General features: G+C 39.5%; 1 protein-coding gene across 1 annotated transcript in view; it reads right to left on the reverse strand.

Annotated features, from left to right (window-relative positions):
• mpp7a (MAGUK p55 scaffold protein 7a) overlaps nt 1–16,128 on the reverse strand; it is a 187,769-nt gene that overhangs the window by 101,997 nt on the left and 69,644 nt on the right. Inside the window, exon 4 of the mRNA XM_051666468.1 lies at nt 12,793–12,911. Within this exon, the coding sequence (XP_051522428.1) occupies nt 12,793–12,911 (119 nt within the window). The remainder of the gene's footprint in view (nt 1–12,792; nt 12,912–16,128) is intronic.

Consider the following 16,128-nt stretch of genomic DNA (forward strand, 5'->3'; position numbering starts at 1 on the left):
CTCGACTGCATTTGCACTCTCCGTTTATTATGCGCGTCTCAGAAATCAGAGCTTGTCATGAGTAAAATTAACTAAGATACTATATCATAAACATTTTCTACTTCCTGAAATGTCTATGTACTGTAAATGTTTCAAACGATTCACCTGAGCGCGATTTTGAATTCCTGACCTGAAGTAATGTTTTCACAGCAGAGTTCATTTACTCACCCTCATCCCATCCCAGATGTGTATGACTTTCTTTCTTCTACAGAACACAAACAAAGATTTATAGAAGAATATCTCAGCTCTGTAGCTCCATACATTGCAAGTGAATGGTGACAAAAACTTTGAAACCCCAAAAAGCACATAAAGGCAGCAAAACATTAATATGACCTATGACCCATATGGCTCCAGTGGTTTAATTCATGTCTTCAAAAGTGATCCAATGGGTCTTGGGTGAGACCAAATTGTAACTCCTTTTTCACTATAAATTTTGACATCAGCAGTCTCCTTGGCCATCATGATTTCAAGCCTAGAGTCTGCAATGGCAAAAAAGGTGTTAAATTTTTGTGTGTTCTCACCCAAAACTGATTGGATCGCTTCAGAAGACGAATTAAATCACTGAGTTTTATGGATGACTTTTATGCTGCCTTTGTGCTTTTTGGAGCCTCAAAGTTTTGGTCACCATTCACTTGCAATGTACTGACCTACAGAGCTGAGATATTTAAAAAAAAAAAAAATCTTTATTTGAGTTCAGCAGAAGAAAGTCATACATAATGTATCTTGGATGCCATGAGGGTGAGTAAATGATGAGAGAATTTAAATTTCTTGGGTGGACTATTTCTTTAGCCTAATAAAAAACTGGGTACATGACACTTCACAAATTGTGAAGGCATGTAGGACAGAGAGAGAGAGCTGTATGACGATGGTATGTATAATTGGTGTAATGTTTCTGCTCTAGGCTGTTGTTAACATCCACGCTATTTAAATTATATTGACCTTTTCTCTTCCACTTGTATCACACTGAGCAGAGCAGCTGGATCGAGTAACCCCTGATGCTCGAAGTCCGCACAGCCCAGCACAGCACCGGCAGCTCTACTGCACCTCATCACCTCATGCTTAAACTGATCACAAACCATCAGAGAGCAGGACAGCAAAGGCCTGGAGACAGATGGGCTTGACTGTGAGTTGCCTGTCAGAGAGGGATGTTTACACATACCCCATCATACAGGATGGGTGTGACACACGCACAACTCTTTAACTCGTCTTCTTAAAGAGCGGCTTTCTGACAACGCCAAGCTGAGTACAGCAGATACACTGGTTAATGTTCTAGGTAAAAAGTACCTGTCAGAACTCTAACTGCAATAAATTTAATTTACATTTAACATTTATTTATTCTGCAGACGCTTTTATCTAAAGCGACAGTTAATTCAAGGTAAACATTTAACCTGCACATGTGTTCCCTCATTAACAAACCCATGACCTTGGCAAGGCTGGCATTATACTCTAACAGTTGAGCTACAGGAACATTTCAATTTATTTTCACAATTCATACCACAATGTGGTTAGTTAAGGATGAAACAAAGGGAGGAACCAAGACTCAGCATTGGGATCCCACTTCCTCAAGCTGCCACAAATATAACCAAATAAATATATATGCAAAAATATACACACATATATTGATTTTGTCTGTAATGTAATCCAGATGCAGAGCATTTGATAATATTGACTAGCTAGCTTTTTTGTTCAATGAAATATGATGATGATAGCTAGTTATGGAAGTCCATCCATTAGGCAATAGGAGGAATGCAGGCCATGTGGGACAGACACTGGCTTTGGCTAACACTGAGTGATGAGACTCTGCAAGACAGAAGACTTGTCTTCAAATTACTTGAATTTGGTTCGAATGTACAGGCTCAGAAGTGTTGGACTATCTAGCAAACACTCAGGGTGTACAGGATGTAAGAAGATACAATTATTTAGACTGAAAACAGAAGGAAACTTTCTAGTCAGATGAGATGACAGGAATGAGTAATGATGTTTTACAGTGGTTCTCAAACATTTTACATTTGGATTCTTACACATAGATTAAGGCCAGCCTTAACATACATGCATACACAACACAAAGAGTCCAGAAATGGAGGACAAACATCTTTGCAGTGATGTGTGGCATTCCTCATTTCTAATATCCAGTTTCACGACTCATTAAGCAGAAGGAATGGCACCGTTTTACTGCACGTGTGGCTCTAATGAAACACACTAATTTATCAGATTTATGGAAGCTACCAGATTACAAACACAGTGAGAAATGCAAAAGCCAGAATGGTTGAGAGACCATCACATATATATATATATATATATATATATATATATATATATATATATATATATATATATATATATATATATATATATACATACATATACATATACATATATATATATATATATATATATATATAAAACCTGAAGGGACAAAAGGTGACCACTGACCAGGGTTTGTTTGTCACATATGGGCAGTTATTTATTGTAATCTAATTAATTTATAGTCAAAAAAGTAATGTAACACATTACAATTCAAATTCTTGTAATCAGATTACAGTTACTGAATTTCAATTACAGTAATTACTTTTAAGTACATTACTTGTACTAAAGTAATATGCATAATACATTTAAAATATGAATTCATATGTACATCTGTTAGCGTTTCTGTGATAGCTGAAGGGTGTGACAATGAATGAGGAAATATAGATATTTTGAATTTAAGCAGAAAACCATAAACTTTTCTAGGAAAAGTGATTTAGAAAGTAATCTAACAACATTTTAGAGAAGTAATTAGTCATTTGTAGTGGATTACCTATTTTGATTAACTTACCCAACACTGCATACACTGATGAACCAAAACATTATGACCACCTGTCATGTTTGTAGCAGATATGAGGACCCAAACAAAAGAGTAATAAACCAAAAATACTTTATTTACAAAACAGACCGCGTGCTCACACAGACAGACATGGGTGGATAATGTCATGGTCCGTCAGACCAAAATCCAGACTGACAGAGTGACAGGACCGTGACAGTACCCCCTGGTGTCCCAAAATGGGAACATCAAACAAAACACAAGACAGACAAAATGAGCACTAACATAGAACAGAAGATACAACAGAAAGGGAGGGAAAACAAAGAGGGAACATGAGGAAAGGGGCGGGGTCTGGTGGCTTGGGGGGACACCTGAGGGCAGAGGCAGGGTCTGAAGACCTGGGAGGTGGCCTCAGGACAGAGGGGACAGAGTCCTGGGCTGTGGCCGCTGGACAGGGTTCAGGAGGGAGCGGCTCAGAGGGAGGAGACATGGAATGCTCAAGGGATGAAGCCGTGGAAGGCTCAGGGGGCGAAGCCGTGGAAGGCTCAGGGGGCGAAGCCGTGGAAGGCTCAGGGGGCGAAGCCGTGGAAGGCTCAGGGGGCGAAGCCGTGGAAGGCTCGGGAACTGGCTGTGAAAGGAGAACAGTCTTAATGACTTTGAGCACAGGCAGCGATGGGGGAACGACCTCCGTGGTTGTGGGCACTGGCAGTGACGGGGGAACAGCCTTCATGGCTGTGAGTACAGGAAGAGACAGGGGAATGACCTCCATGGTCGAGGGCACTGGCAGTGACAGGGGATCAGTCTCAGTGGCTGTGAGCTCAGGCAGTGAGAGGGGAATGACCTCCGTGGTCGTGGAAACTGGCAGCGACTGGGGAACAGCCTCCGTGGCCAGGAGCGCTGGCAGCGACTGAGAAGCAGGAGCCCTTCTCCTCCTCCTCTTCCGGATGGCCGGGAGCACTACTGTGGGAGCAGCCATCATGACCGAGGACACTGACACTGGGACAGCATAGGCTTCAGATGCTGGCTCTGAAATGGATGAGGCTTCAGACGCTGGCTCTGGGACAGTCGAGGTTTCAGGAACAGGCTCGTTGACAGTGGCAAGCGTGGGCGCTGGCTCGTTGGCCGTGGCAGGCATGAGCACTGGCTCGTTGGCTGTGGCAGGCGTGGGTGGTGGCTCGTTGGCCGTGGCAGGCGTGGGTGGTGGCTCATTGGCCGTGGCAGGCGTGGGTGCCTGAGGGGCAGGTGTCTTCCTCCTCTTCCTCCTCTTCCTCCTTTTCCAGGTGATGAGGGGCACTGCTGCAATGACAGCGTCTGTGGGTGCTGACTGTAGCAAAGGAGCAGCCTTCGTGGCTATGGGTGCTGGCAGCGGCAGCAGGGGAGCGGCCTCTGTGGCCGTGGGCGCTGGCAGTGGTAGGGGAACGGCCTCCATGACCGAGGATAACGATAGAAACCCTAGGGCATACCCCCACACAGACTTGTCCTCCTGCTATACCCCGTGCAGCCTCTTGACGTGCTCTGCATGTTGACGAGCAGGAGAACCAGTCTTTGAAAAAAAAAAAAAACTCTCTCTGCTGGGTCCATGGTAGCCAGTTCGTAATGTCACGTTTGTAGAAGAGATGAGGACCCAAACGCAGAGTAATAAACCAAAAATACTTTTTACAAAACAAACTCCCACAAGGGGGGAAAACATAAACAACCCCGAAGGGGACAGAAGGGTTATCCAGGCTGGGACAGAAGGAACCAGGGAATCAGGACCGACTGGACCGAACCAAGTTGGGGAACAGGATCGACAAGAACACTGGAAACCCAAACAGGACTGACTAGATAAGATGAACTAGCACTGGACAGCAAACACGAGGAAATTAAAATAGGGAGAGAAATCAAGCGGGTTAATTAAGAGCAGGTGTAACTAATGAAACAATAATGAGCAAACAAGAAGGCGGGGTGCGATGTAAGACAGAAGCACACGGCGATACAGAAACAATAACAAAGTTGCGTGTACATCGCAAAGACAACGAGGTGATATACACTCATGCCAATCGACAAATAAGACGAGACAGGACACTTGTGTGAGAGTTCTGCCACACACATCCGATACCTTACCAAAGTGACCGAACCTCAGCGCAACATGAAGCAGCTCACGACCCGGGCGCACAGCGCAAAGTGAGTGCACCACATGCCCGCGGACACGAGAGACAGACACAAAGACCGACATAGATTACTGAGTGCAAGTGCATGCAGCCAAGATGACACAAGCGCGATGCACCCACGTCAATAACAGACAGACAAGGAGTATGAATGTCTGGGTCCCAACACAGACCGAAACAGAACTAGACAGGAAGTCAGGACCCAGACACCTCACTCCAGACATGAAACACAACAGACTGAAGAGCACGCGGCAGGGAACAAAACAGACCGCACGCTCACACAAAAGACAGACATGGGCGGATAATGCCACGGTCCCGTCAGACCAAAACCAAGACTGACAGAGTGACAGGGCCATGACACCACCTGCCTAAAATGCTGCTGGTCCTCCACATGCCACTAAAACAGCGCCGACCCGCCGAGGCTTGGACTTTACAAGACCCCTGAAGGTGTCCTGTGGTATCTGGCACCAAGACATTAACCCTCTGGGGTCAATGGACGCACCGGCACGTCCTGCTAGATTTTTTTCCGCATAACAGCAGAAACAACTTAAAATACTCTGTCATTTTTGGGCATACAGATAAGAGTAAGACATCATTAGAAACTATAAAGGGTCTACTATTAGTTGTGTACACTCACAATAACAACAAAACCTTGTGCTTTTGGAAAATAAAGAAAATAAACAGGGTGCACTTTCAGCCATCTCTGTCTCCATGAGCATCTTTCTGAAACACGTCACAAAAATTAAGTGAAACTCCACGAATACTTTTCACACAAACATGAATCATATGTCTAAAGAAAGCTTAAAATGTCTACTTTTAAATAAAACAATTCAAATTTAAAACAAATATTCTCCTGCAATGTAATCTGTATGAAACAAAGCGATGTACAGTTTCTCCTGGCTCAGCTCATTATCTCTAATGAGATCACACCCACCAGCAGAGCACGCTATTCATACGGTAATGTGCTGAGGTGATCAATGCAAATGGTAAACGCCCCCAACTGTGCCTTAAGATGGCATGCTACACAGGTGAGGAAGCTCTAAAGATGGTCCTGGATAGTGAGGAAGAGTTCACATTTTCCTCAGAAGAAGAGCGGGAATCCGACGAGGAACGTTTGCATTCTGAAGAGTGAATTGATCCAGCAAGGATACAATTTCGGATGATTAAGTCTTTACTTACATTAGTTGACATGCTATTTTATATAAACATGTACATATTTTACTAGTTGGACTATTTCCAGACTTGCCAGCCAGGATACCGAGTATTGAAATTTGAAATATGTCCTAATAGGCAAGTTTTAGTTACATTTCAATGTTGTTTCGGCTAAAGCAGGTATTTAAATTGTATGCTGTATGATATAAATATGATATGTAATATGATAAAAAATAATATGAATGTTTAGATTATATTTTAACTAGTGTTTATGCTGCCTCATTATCATCAACGAAGCTTGTGCTTGCAAATATCTGTTCGGGTGTAAATGTGTAAAATGTGCTGTAAATATGCCCATATTAGAAAATCAGCATATTAGAATGATTTCTGAAGGATCATGTGACACTGAAGACTGCAGTAATGATGCTGAAAATTCAGCTTTGATCACAGGAATAAATTGCATTTTACAATATATTCAAATAGAAAAGTTATTTTAAATTGTTAAAATATTTTTAGATAAAATATCTTTAGAAAAGAACTGTCAAAAGACCTGCGTAACAAGGCAAACAACCACACCGTCTTTTTCCAGAGCAGCCTGTATTTCTCCTGAGGTTAACTGTGGGTTTTTCTTTGTATCCCAAACAATTCTTCAGGCAGTTGTGGCTGAAATCGTTCTTGGTCCACCTGACCTGGGCTTGGTATCAAGAGATCCCCGAATTTTCCACTTCTTAATAAGTGATTGAACAGTACTGACTGGCATTTTCAAGGCTTTCGATATCTTTTTATATCCTTTTCCACCTTTATAAAGTTCCATTACCTTGTTACGCAGGTCTTTTGACAGTTCTTTTCTGCTCCCCATGGCTCAGTATCTAGCCTGCTCAGTGCATCCACGTGAGAGCTAACAAACTCATTGACTATTTATACACAGACACTAATTGCAATTTAAAAAGCCACAGGTGTGGGAAATTAACCTTTAATTGCCATTTAAACCTGTGTGTGTCACCTTGTGTGTCTGTAACAAGGCCAAACATTCAAGGGTATGTAAACTTTTGATCAGGCCATTTGGGTGATTTCTGTTATCATTATGATTTAAAAAGGAGCCAAACAACTATGTGATAATAAATGGCTTCATATGATCACTATCCTTAAATAAAACACAGTTTTTTTTTTTTTTTGCATGATCAGTCATATTTTCAAAACCAATGCCAAAATTTCACAATTTCTGCCAGGGTATGCAAACTTTTGAGCACAACTGTATGTTATTTTTCTGCAGTGCAGGCTTTTTCAAGCACAGGATAGCCGCCTCAGGTGACCATGTCAACGAGTTAATTTTGCTCATCCAAAAAGATATGCTTTTGAGTAAGTAGTCTAGAGGCTAGGTATGCCATTTTTTAAATCTGCTGAATAAGAAGGCTATTTTCAATGAGGTGCTGACTGATAACGGGTTAAACTATCTATTATTCTGTGTGCATGTCATGTTTAGAATACATTAGGTTTATTGTGGGCTACATAACAGGCCTATTTTTTCTATCCTATAGCTACCTTTTTTTTTTTTCTTTTTTTTTTTTTTTTTTACATCGTAACTGTTATTGGTTAACGTTCTTTACGACTGAACTTTTCAGCGCATATTTTTTCCTCTCGTAGATTTGGCTTAGCCTACCTGTTAATTATTTTCAACAATGTCCTGACTGTTTTAATATGTTAAGTAACTTTTACTTGGTGAATTACGTTTAGAACAGGCTGGGTTGCTCTATTGGTCCTGCACTATTCATTCAATTGTTCTCAATAAATATGCCTGTTAAATATTCACTAACGTTGATTCAGTCAATGAGTGTCATGATCTATATTTAATATTCAATGGTCATAATGCAAGACGAGCACATCACAGATAAATGCCCCTTTTCAGTGGAATTTAACATCGGATTTGGAATAAATTAAGTATTTTAAATGGGTCGCATAATCAAATTTCTTTTTTTTTTTACTGTTTTCTGAAGGTTGGTTTCTTTTTTGACTAGTCAACTTAATATATTTTTTTTAAATGTCAGTGAAATTAGTCGTTCCACACATCCCTATCGCTTACCATCTAATCTACCCAGACCTTGACATGTGGCCTTGTTAAGAGATGATGAACGTTATTCGCTTCACTTGTGAGTGGTCATAATGTTTTGGCTGATCGGTGTATAGGCAGGAAATTACTTGGCTTGACTGATGGGCAGAAAACTGCAACGGTCTTACCCTTATTTGTGTCTCCAATCAAGCACTAGTGTTCTAATTGTGAGTATAATGTAATACGTCAGTGACTTTATGGATTAAACATATACTGTATATGTCTGCATTCCATCCCAGACACATGCAGTATCCCTGACAAATGCACATGTGTGCACACAAAAAATACTCGTCTCTCTCAAGCGTGTGTATATATGCACAGAGATATGCATTTGTTGACTCTGGAGCATGCAGAGCCCAGACGCTAAATGCAGAAGGCTTGTATTACTAGGGAATTTATTTTGGATGCAGAATATGGATTACAAAAAATCAGAATCAGACACCATCTGTTCTTTAAGAGACTTCACAAACATTAATATGGGGGCTTGGTGTTAAAATGGAAAATGTACAGTAGTAATGCCGAACTGCCAGCAACTGGAACTCCAACAAATACATATTAAGCATCTCACATCCAACAGAAGGGCAATTTCCAGCTTAATCTAAATGTAGCTGTCTTTCGATGTCTGCAATAAATTGATAAGGCACTCTGTGACTGACTGTTTTTGGAAAGCTTAGTATGGTTAGAGGGAAAGTGATTCCATGATTGTTCTTGCAAAGTTCATAAACTGAAATTAAAAAGGAAATCAGCTTTTATCACCACACCTTCAGAGTTCTGCGGTACCCCTTTATTCAGACCTTGCCCGCATTTCCAATGACTTGAGAAATTAATGACTTAAACGACAATGTTCCTACATAACCTGCCCATAAACATACCACCACATAGTCTTTGTTTAAAATTCTTAATCTTAGTTTGAGAACATATTTTAACATTCAAAATCATATAATTAAGTATCTTTTTGAAATTACAAGCTAGCTTTGATAAAACTGTCAAATTATTTAAATATATGAATAGCAAAGAAGCCACAAATAGGATTAGTAAATGATATAGCTGGATTTCAAAGAGAAATGAAAAATAAAGTGGCTGGAGTAGCTTTAAAGCACAACAAAAATAGAAATGGTGTGTCTGTCAAGTGAATGCCTGACACTACATCAGGCTCTTACAGTGTATACAGTTTTATTGATTCTAATGTGCATGATCTAGCTTTGTTTTGCATCAACACAGCTAGACTGAGTTGTTTTTCAGAAAAGTTTGTGGTGAGAACATTGTCCAAAACTTACAGAACTGCATGGAATGGGGCCTGACTGGGCACCAGCTCTGGCACAGGCACAAGCACAGTAATAACCCTTTGCCACCAAAATGGTGATGGTTCTCGTGCCAAGCCTGTGCTCAGCTAGTTCATGGCCTGGGCAAACTGACAAAAGGTGACCACTGATTTGCAATTAACATTGATGTAGCAGATGGTTATATTTGGATTTTTGCCACTGCATATAATATTATGTTTACGTCTTGATTGAGAATACCACCGGTTTACATAACAGATTACAGCAATCTTCCTAAATGAGTAGCTGGTCAAAAATCCCCTTACTGAACAAAACACTGCACAAAATAACATGAGAAGAGTGTTAGTAAAGCTAACAAAGTTGGCAAATATAATTAATTACCGAGATTAGCTGCAAAAGACACCGGCGATTCGGTGTTAATCTCAAGCGAGACTGAATTCAATGCTCTGGTCTGTGTCCAAACACAGTCCAAGACATCTTTGCTCCCTCCACTGATGCTTTTGCTTGGGTCTCTTATGCTCCCTATCCTCTCTTTGAAGTTTTCAATTTGTTTATGATTTGGTCAATCGTCCAATTGAAGCTGGCGTGCTTAATTTCTTGACGTTTCTCCTCATAGACTTTTTACCTTTGCGATGTCTCTAGTTTATCTCGGATCTCCGTAGAAACCAGATCGCAAATAGAGTGCTCATTTCCTTCGCGTTCCCTGAACGCTTTTGATGTCTGATATTTTTGTGTTTTTTTTTTTATTGTTGTTATGGAGTGAAAAAGTACTCCTTGCTGCAGACAGTAGCTACTGTTGTTCTTTGGAAAACTACCTGGTGACAAAATAATATCACGCCCTCCGATGTAATCAGTTCCTTTGCCGAGACAAGCAAGCTTTTGGAGCCGGTGCGGAACCAGATTTTCTGCCCCGGAATGGCATTTACAGTGGTGAAAATGTGAGGAACAGTCCGAAAATTCACACCAGCCAAGGGACCCGCCCCCGAACCATGTCGGTGGAAAAGGGCTATAAGAGCTCAGAGTAAAATCTCTGAGGTCGCTCCATTATGCCAACAGCATTTCTTCAGCAAGCCAGAAAGCTCAGACAAATAGTGTAGTATTAGGGATGGGAGGCCTAAAACCGGCACCTCCTTTGAGTGCTCCAGAGAGGTCACCTTTTTAAGCTGAATCTGGTTTCCAATAGTAATAACAAATACAGAAAGTCACAAGAGGTGAAAACCACAGGCATTACCAGCTGATCTCACAGCTGGGTTAGGCTTATGAGCAGAGCCTCACACAAAGGAGGATTATAGGTGTTAGGGGTGTTTGATGTGGGACCACTAATGGAGTAAGAGAGTGTGTGTGTCGTGTGTGTGTGTGTGTGTGTGTGTGTGTGTGTGTGTGTGTGTGTGTACGTGAACACCCAATCATGATCTCTCAGTGCGGGCGTGAGAGAGAAAGGGCACTGAGGGGAACAGAATAGTATAGTGTACCTTACAATCACAGACAATAATAAAACCAAAGTGAAAAATCAGACTACACTTTAAAGTAAAGGAGAGACCTTGGGAAAGAGCCATTTATTTCACACTAGAAATGATTTGAAGAAAAGTTGCTAATTATCTTTCTCTTCCTGCATCCATCTGTTTCATCCCACAGAGAAGCACACTGATGACAAAGTATTGCTTTCCATCCAAGTCAAGTGGAGATTGCAGATTGTGTCAAATTTACTGTTATGCTCTCTGTAGTGGCAGTTTGGCAGAAGAACAAAGTGGAACGGGACGTGTGAAACCCTGCTTTTATTGCATGGAGAGCACAGGGCTTTGGCTCGCACTTCGGTCTGTCTATCCTGCCTGTCAGACCTCCTCTGCCTCTGTACTAGTTAGTTAGACTAATATACAGAGAACTTCTGGACCACAGGCCAGTTCAGTCCACAGTCCTTAAACAGTGTTCAGTGGGACATATGTCCATGACAGTCTTGACCAGTCATGCCTTGAGACTAGGGATCAGCACAAGTAATCAAGAACGATACTCATTCTGCACCAGCTAGTAGAGTATTTAAAAAAAAAAAAACTACTCAAATATCACAAATTGACTTTCCTTTGCATATTTGACTGAATTATAAAGTTGAATTATACTGTATTTTCCCTCTGAATCTCTAACCTCTATACCAAATCTTGCAGTTACAAATGAGTCCACTGGGGGGGGGGGGGGGGCACTGTGGATGTGTGTCATCGATGTGTTGGATGAGAGAAAAGGAGATATAACAGTGTCTGTGCTTTCAAGCGAAGCCAAGTGTGGCAATACTTTTAATATTTTGATTCTTAATGAATTCTACTCTATTGTTATTAATTTCTTGTTGCAGTCATGCAAACCAATGGATGAAGTTCTATTTTTATGATGAAAAGAAAATGTCAAGCGGTACGAGAAACTCGAAAGCTTATCAGACAGGCATGTGTGTTTGTGCGTTAAATCTCTGAACAAGGAGAGAGCAAATGTTTTAAAAAGCCAACTTTCACCACTTTTTTTTTTAATCAGAACATGTGAAATTCTGAAAATGTGATAGCCTTTATGTATACTCACATACTTTATATGTGCATTACCCAAATGCTGTCAGTATTGGTTTCTATATAAGCTCTGGTTGGTTAAAAAAAAATTAAGGGGTTTTACAAGCAGGAGAGTAAAATTAAACCAGAAAATGAAGAAATAATGAAGGTAAAGGAGATAGATGGTCCTGTCTAAGAAGATTAAACAGTGTATATCTCATTTACACACTTTAACAGCCTCCCAATCAGTCCTCTTTGACAATGTATATACTACAATCTCTTCAAACTAGCCAGTTAGCATTTTGAAGACTCAATTAAACCACTTGTGTTGAAAGAGCAAAAGAGAGAGTCAAAAGAATAAAGCATGAATTACAAACAGGTTGTTGACCAGTATTTACTAAAGATTTATATTTAATGTCAACATGGCATACATTTTCTTTCAAATCAGAAATGGTTCACATTCAATTAAAATGACTTAAACTTTTCCTTTAAGGGTCTACATAGAGTCTGATTGGATGTGTCTTTATAGCATCATGTCTTCTACAACCAACAGAAAAAGGCTCTATACTCTTCTGAAACAACATCACAGTAATGAAAGGTGTGTGTGTGACAGAGAGAGGCAGATTGTAAGACAGATTTCTTATGGATTTAGTGACATAGTGTGTTACGCCACACGTCTTACCGAATAGCTTATTTCTGAAATTTCCTCTCAGAAGCTTTCACACACATACAAAGTCAAACTCACCTTAACCAATGAGTGTAGACTCCTCTTTCCGAACATAGCGCGTAGAAAGGAGCGGTCATCTGCGCTCTCAATATGAGGCTGCAGCTGAGATGGCAGCACAGACAACAGCTCATACAAACCTGCAAAAGAAATACAGGAAACACATTACACACCCAGACACACACACGCAATATCCAAAGGGAACATATAGACAGACAAAAATATGACCCAGAAAATCCACATTAACACAGATACCTTTTTTTATGTCAAATCGGTTATAGAGATGATTCACCACTGAAAAATTCTGACATGGTGTGACGTTATTAAACTTCAGTACGCACTCCACCAACAACAATAACCAAAACAGAAAGAAAACATCATGGTTCAATTTAGCATGCTCACTGGGTCAGTCTAAGGGTAAAAAAATGGCCCTCTCCCAGGCAGCACCTTACTTCCTCCCTTTATCTGGCTACTTCCTGTTTTTCCAGGAATTGCAACTGGAACTGTGAATCAAATCCCTAAAGTTTCATTAAGGGGCCCTGTGATGTTTAAAAAACAAAACACACAGTCATGTTTTGTTTAATTTCTATAACACACTTACATACTGTACACCCATACAATGAAGAGTAAGGTAGATGTGATGGCTTGCTTCTAAGGCTGTCAATTTTATGCATTAATTCAAAGTGGTTAATTGTAAAAAATAAATAAAATAAATAATAAAAAAAAATTACACAATTATTCATGGCTCCTGGCCGTACATAAATTCTGTAATAAGGAATTTTCAAATTCAAGCTTGAAGTACCACCAGGGTTGGGGAGTAACGGAATACAAGTAACAGGATTACGTATTTAAAATACAAAATATATGTAACTGAATTCCACTACAGTTACAGTTTAAATCATTGGTAATTAGAATACAGTTACATTCAAAAAGTATTTTGATTACTGAAGAGATTACTTTGAATTTTATTGTCATTTGTTTCATTTAATATTTAGTCCTTTCAGATGGAAAACATTTATACATATAAATGATGCGATTCAAAGTGCATTTGAACAGCAGTGAAACACTTTCTTATGATGTGCTACATTCATACGAGCAGACAGAGAAGTATGAAGTATGTTTGGAGCAGAAGAAATAGAAATAAACCTTGTGTAAATTGTCAGCTTTACGCTAAGCTAAAATGCTATTTCTAGCCATTTTACATGCACGTTACCAGACATGATCATATTTTATATCAAGAAAATTCATGCTGGATCATAATTTCTTTTATTCTAGTAAGACCTTTGATATTAGAGCAAAAATCATATTCTTGATAATAATTTTTGTATTGTTTTCCAGTAAAAATATCCAAAATAATCCTTAAAACAAGATCAATTTGATTTATCTGGTTTTAGAAACAACACTGCATAAGATATTTAGGTTTTTCAGAGAATGTATTTTTAACATGTATTTTGTCTTACTGTACTGGCAGAGTTTTTATAGTCAAAACAAGTGAAAAAATCTTCCAGTGCTGAAGAAGTTATCCAAAGTATTTAGAATACGTTACTGACCTTGAGTAATCTAACGAAATACATTACAAATTACATTTTACAGCATGTATTCTGTAATCTGTAGTGGAATACATTTCAAAAGTAACCCTCCCAACCCTGAGTACCACCTTCAGGTTTTAGCGACACTCAGTCATCAGGGAGCAGTCAGCACAGCTCCAGCTGTACATGCAACGCACAGCATATTTGGCTGGAAAGAGCTGAATGCAAGGGTCTTGAAAAACGTTTTTTATAGTTTCAAACTACATTTAACTTGGTAGCATCCTAAAAATGCAGCATTTATAGCTAAAGATGCTGCAAACCAGTTAAACACAATGCAAACGAAGGAAGTTGTACTTACAAGTTCGGAAGGCATAAATTCAAAGTCAAGTGGATTCAAGTAAAACTGAATTATTAACTCAATTATTAAATAATTATTACCACTTTCCTTCTGCCATGACACACCCCCAACCTCCAAAGGTCAGAGCTCAAAGAAAATCCTGAGCTTCCCACTCGTAATTACAACTTTGTGGTGCCGTTCATGCGCACTCAACTCGTAAATACGATCATTCAGACATGATTTGACACCACCAACAGTGAGATGTTTCAAAACCATTAATCTGATGCATATGTACATAGACCAACAAAAATAATGCAGACGGACACAAGTAGGGATGCACTGAAGAGAAAAGAGAAAAAAAAAAAAAAGTTGAAAATCTTGGCTGAAAATCTAAACAAAAACAGTTACTTTAAAATCAAGTAACAGAGACACTGACATGAAGAAAATGCAGCGTTTTATGCAAAAAGATGTAAACATTAGCTAATGTTTAAATATATGTTGATGGTAACAAGATTGTGCTTATAATTGCACAGTACGTGTGTGTATGTGTGTCCACATGAACGAGTGCAACAGCACTAAAACACTCAAAGGAGTTTATGAAAGCACACTGTGGTGAAATTGAAAATGCAAATGCACATTCTGTTGGTATTTGCATTACCTAGTTGCCTATTAAAATCTACATACCCAAAAGTAGCCTAATGAAGCGATTGCTCTCTTGAATATCAGCGCATTAATAAAGAGTGTTTTTCAGTGTGTATTCAGAGGCTGTGATGCCATCACATATCATTAAAATATCCCCACCTACTGTTCGAGCCGAGCCACACTCTAAATCAGCTGTCAAACACAAGTCCAATTTAACCCGCTTTGCATCTGCCACTTGCGGTCTCATGCAAACAGACTTTTCATCTGAAACTGACCAATGAGTGACACTGCCACAGATAAACTCAGTTTCTGTTTCCCCACTCACAACAATACTGACAATATGTTTGATGGACAGACACAAGAAAAACTTAGAATAGGAAGGTATGATTTTGTCCTTTGTTGTGTATTCATAAGTAATTTATTAGCACTTTGTAGGATAAATATTTGCTTATGTTTGGCAAAAGTTTATTCATATAGGCCTAAATACAGTATATTTTGAAGGAAGACAGACAGACAGATAAATAGATAATTATTTCAAAATTTAATACAAATATAATATACAGTTGTGCTCAAATGTTTGCATACCCTGGCAGAAATTGTGAAATTTTGGCATTGATTTTGAAAATATGACTGATCATGCGAAAAAAAAAAAACTGTCTTTTATTTAAGGGTAGTGATCATATGAAGCCATTTATTATCACATAATTGTTTGGCTCCTTTTTAAATCATAATGATAACAGAAATCACCCAAATGGCCCTGATGAAAAGAATACACACCCTTGAATGTTTGGCCTTGTTACAGACACACAAGGTGACACACACAGGTTTAAATGGCAATTAAAGGTTAAT

This window comes from Myxocyprinus asiaticus, chromosome 32, assembly GCF_019703515.2.
Source record: "Myxocyprinus asiaticus isolate MX2 ecotype Aquarium Trade chromosome 32, UBuf_Myxa_2, whole genome shotgun sequence".
Taxonomy (NCBI): domain Eukaryota; kingdom Metazoa; phylum Chordata; class Actinopteri; order Cypriniformes; family Catostomidae; genus Myxocyprinus; species Myxocyprinus asiaticus.